Consider the following 4,525-nt stretch of genomic DNA (forward strand, 5'->3'; position numbering starts at 1 on the left):
TTCTAATGTACATTGCATCAAATGTACATTATGAACCTATTATGAACCCTTACCTTTGTCATCGACAGGATTCATTTGATCTATTTAAAGTACTCTGAGGTGTATTTTTCCTGTTACTAAAGAACTTCCCTCCTCACCCCCCACCCCCTTTTGTTATCACTTGACCTTTTACCATATGCACCATGAAGATAATTTAAGGAAGAAATGTCAGGGAAAAACTGTGAAAAGGACCGATTTTATTTTAATAAAGATTTCCAGTCAATTATGTTGTCATTGTGGAAAAAAAAATATATATACATTGTTAAAAAAAGTTTTTTGTTTCAGGAATATATATTTTGCAAATCTTTTCTCGGTTCCTCTTTTAAACTCTTTTTTTTTTCCTTTTTATAAACTGTGTAAATGCGTCCTAGGTATACAATGCAATGATCCACAAAGCTGCAATGATATGTTAGAACAGAAGGCATTCAAAATGAAAAAAAGAAATCAAGCCGAGCGAGAAGGCCCTTTCTGCAGACCTTTACATGAATGTATGAATTAATATTTCTATAACAGAAAGTATTTTTGTAGTTGAATTCATTAAGGTAAGAACTTTTAGATATATAATTACCGTGGTGTAGTCCGTAAATAAGGCCTGATATGACATTATAATGCGGATATTTTCATATAAGAATATCAATAGTGCTGTTTGTGATCTGCAGGAAGTCCTAAGTAAGATAAGTGGATACGTTTTCATGGTTCATGTTATTTTAACCAAAAAAACAGACATAACATAAAGCGAAATGGAAGCTTTACAGTGTGACAGAAGTGTGCTTGGTGCTTCCCGAGCTGTAGACCGAGCCGGTTCGGTAGCGGCTGACCACATCCCTGGACACCAGTCTCTTTTTTAACAGCACAGTAAGCAGATGGTTCCTGAATTTCTTGCCCACAAAGGCGTAGAGGATCGGATTGATGGCGCAGTGCATGAAGGCCAGAACCTGAGTGATGTACATGGTCAAATCCAATGCATCCCGAGTCTTGCAGGTGTCTTTGATGAGCCCAGCTCGCATCAGCGTGTCTATGAGCTCAGCCACATTATTAGGCAGCCAGCAGATGACGAAAGCCAGCACCACACACAGGATCACTCTCATTGCTTTGTGCTTTTGGCTGTTGCGTGCTCTGGAGAGGGTTTCAATTGTGCAGCTGTAGCAGACAGTCATGACCATGAGAGGTAAGAAAAAGCCAACGACGTGTCTGACGACTCGCAGTCCCAGGCGCCAGTCCTCTGTGTTCTCCGTGATGTTCTCGTAACAATGCTGCATATTGTAGCCATTTATTTCGATTGCTTCTCGCTGAACCATGATGGGAATGGACAATAAAGTGGCTCCCAGCCATACGAAACCACACACTATCTTTACTAAATTGTGTTGCTTTGAGAAAAACTGAGTGGCTTTGACGATGGCCATGTAGCGGTCGATGCTGATGCACGCCAGCAGGAACACGCCGCTGTACACCGCCATCTCCTGGACACCCGAGATCAACTTGCACATAAAAGTCCCAAAAACCCAATTTGATTCTTTAATGTAGATGGCCCAGATGGGCAGTGTGAGCGAGAACAGCAGGTCAGCAATTGCCAGGTGCATCAAGTAGATGTCGGTAGGTCTTCTGTGACTCTTCATGGTGCACACGACAAACATCACCAAAGTGTTTCCAGTTAGACCAAAGAAGGACACAACGATGTAGCTGATCACAACCCCAATGCTATTTATGTCATCCAGGGAACTGGGACATGGGATGGATGATTGAAAATCATTATAGCTGAAGTTTTCATAATTGTTGTCCAAGTTTGACATGTTGGACTGGAAAAGAAGACAAGCTGTCACTGTTTTGTGCAGTGGTTAGCAAAAATTATACACAATAGTTCTTTAGTTTTATACTTACATTCATGGCATTTTGCAGACATGCATACATTTATCTCAGATAAGTAGCTATGGCATTAAGGGCCTTGCTCAGGGGCCTAGGAGTGGCAGCTTGGTGTGGTTGAGATTTGATCTTACGACCTTCAGATACAAAGTACAATGTCTTAACCACTAAACTACCAACTCTCTATTTAAACTACCAGCTAAATGTATGCAATCACTAATAGTCTAACTAATAAAAATGTTACATTCTGTAAAGCTGCTTTGAGACAATTTCCACTGTGAAACATGCGATAGAATTGAAAAAACTTAATTGAGTTTGAATATGAAATTCAATTCCTTCCACTTTTGTATACAGCACTTTTAACAATTGATATGGTTTAAAAGCAGCTTTAAAAATAGGGAAAAAAAATTGATTACAAATAATAAATTTTAACTTAAATTACACCATATGAGTTTATTTTAAATGAGTGAGCCATGAGGCATGACGAAGAAAAACTTTCTGAGATGGTATGAGGAAGAAACCCTGAGGAAGAAACCATCTTCATATTGGTGACACCCAATGTGCATTTATTATAATTCCATCACTGTTGTCAACTGTTCACTTCTTTGAAGTGATTGGTCTTCATGGTTTACCTCAAATTATATCTAGTTCTTTAATGATGTCACACAGGCATGTCTCTGTGGTTTTGGACACAGCATGTAACTATGAACATGAACACTGCTGTTTAACATCCCATTCCACATTCCATCTTTATTTGCTTGTTTAATAGCTTCCACTTTTCTGGGAAGAGATTTCACTTGATTTTGTTGTGTGCTTATTCAGCCATTAGGGCACTATCTGCCCTCTTTTTCATACATGAGCTCACTGGCAGTGTCACTAATATAAAGCCTATGTCCATATTAGGCCAGATAATTCTGCAAATGCTGCTTTTTTTCATCATCCATTCACAATGACGTCTTTTTTGTGCAGTCAAAAACTAAACGTTTTGAAAACGCTCCCAATTGCATTTTTATAGTGTGGACTGTAAAAGTGGAGATAGGCTTTATGGACAAATGTTTTTTTGGCCACCAGATCACACAGACTTTTCAAACATCCCATTCCACATTAAGTCCCCATTTGCTCTTATATTAATCTCCACACTTCTGTGAAGATGTACCACTAGATTTTTTGGAGATTTGTGCTCAGTCAGTTAAATGGGCATTAGTAAAGTAAGATACTAATGAAGGAGAGGTAAGGAGACCAGGCTTGATACCAGGAGATCTTCCACTCCAGCCTATGTAAACCATATCTTGATGAAGCTGGCTTTGTGCACGGGAGCACTCTTATGCTGGAAAATGTTTGAGTCTTCTAATTAAAGTGGAGGGAAAATGGAATGCTACAGCATCCAAGGGCGTCCTATACAATTGGTGTAACAGTTTAGGGACGAGCCACATATGGCTAGTAAAGTCTCGGTGTCCCAGTATGCATGTTTTTATAGTGTATGTTATAGAGATAAGGCAACTGCATTATCATTCAACACACTATAAAAATGACAATACAGATTTACATAGAATTTTATAATTTGCCTGTTTTTACAGGCAACCATGAAGCGAAATAAGGCTTGTATTTGATAAGTAATTTAGGGAAATGAGTTTGAACAGTAGATAAACAGGAATTGAGTCATTTAATGAAAAAGATCAAAGGGTTTTTTTGGGGGGTTTTTTTTTAAGATATTTAAAAAATTATTGCTGCATTTTCTGAACATAATGATTATGAAATCCCAGTTTACTCTATTTTTTATTTTTTTTATTCTTTTATTAATAATAATATTAATAATAATAAATGTTCTTACCATTTTGACGACCTTTTCTGGCTAGAGAAGATAAATCCAGTAGATTACAGCAAATAGACAGCTGCACCTGAGAGCAACAAAGTCGTCTAGTGCTCCTAGTGAAATAGATTTACACACTTCATACAGAAAAACAAATGATCATTACCAGGTCCTTCCTGTGTGTGAAGTTTTCAACACATGAGCAAAGATAATAATCAGTGCTTTCATAACAGCAGACAGATGAAAGGTGTTTTGCGGTGTTTTGATGCCGCGTGTACTTTTACGTGTACATTAATGTTTAAATTAACAAATTAAAGGAGATAATTCTATAAAGATATACTATATATTTTAATGGACATGCTGCAGCACCAGTGCATTTGTAGTAATTATTGTTTTAATTACAGCACAAGTTGCATAAGTGTGATATTACAGCAACCAGTTTGCTAGACCTCTTGAACAACTTGTCACACTTCTGTAAAGTTATCAGTAAAGCAGATTTTCAGACATTAGATATGAGATGAAACAACAAGTTTAAATGGGAAATCACCAAATTCTTGCAAAGTATTGTGCAGTTCATAAGGGTCCCTTCATTATACTGTGAACATCACAATATAAGAAAAGTAATAGTCCACCAATGGTTAGCAAACGAGTTTCAAAGGTTTAGAGGTGTGTGTGTGTGTGTGTGTGTGTGTGTGTGTGTGTGTGTGTGTGTGTGTGTGTGTGTGTGTGTGTGTGTTTGTACATAAAATGCTGTTCCATATGTATAAAGTTAAAGCAGCGATACAGTATGTAAAATATTACTCAGTTCATAAAAAG

The 4,525-nt window shown here is 37.5% G+C and overlaps 1 protein-coding gene across 1 annotated transcript; it reads right to left on the minus strand.

The window, feature by feature from the left end:
• Positions 1-394: 394 nt before the first annotated feature.
• On the minus strand, positions 395-3,954 carry cxcr2 (chemokine (C-X-C motif) receptor 2). Its single transcript, XM_083537953.1, has 2 exons — positions 3,731-3,954; positions 395-1,835 (listed from the first exon to the last, which is right to left on the minus strand). Exons 1-2 carry the CDS (start codon positions 3,731-3,733, stop codon positions 789-791), a joined length of 1,050 nt encoding a protein of 349 aa, XP_083394079.1. The 5' UTR covers positions 3,734-3,954; the 3' UTR covers positions 395-788.
• Positions 3,955-4,525: the final 571 nt, after the last annotated feature.

The sequence above is a fragment of the Silurus aristotelis genome, assembly GCF_946808225.1.
Source record: "Silurus aristotelis genome assembly, chromosome: 3".
In the NCBI taxonomy this organism is placed as follows: domain Eukaryota; kingdom Metazoa; phylum Chordata; class Actinopteri; order Siluriformes; family Siluridae; genus Silurus; species Silurus aristotelis.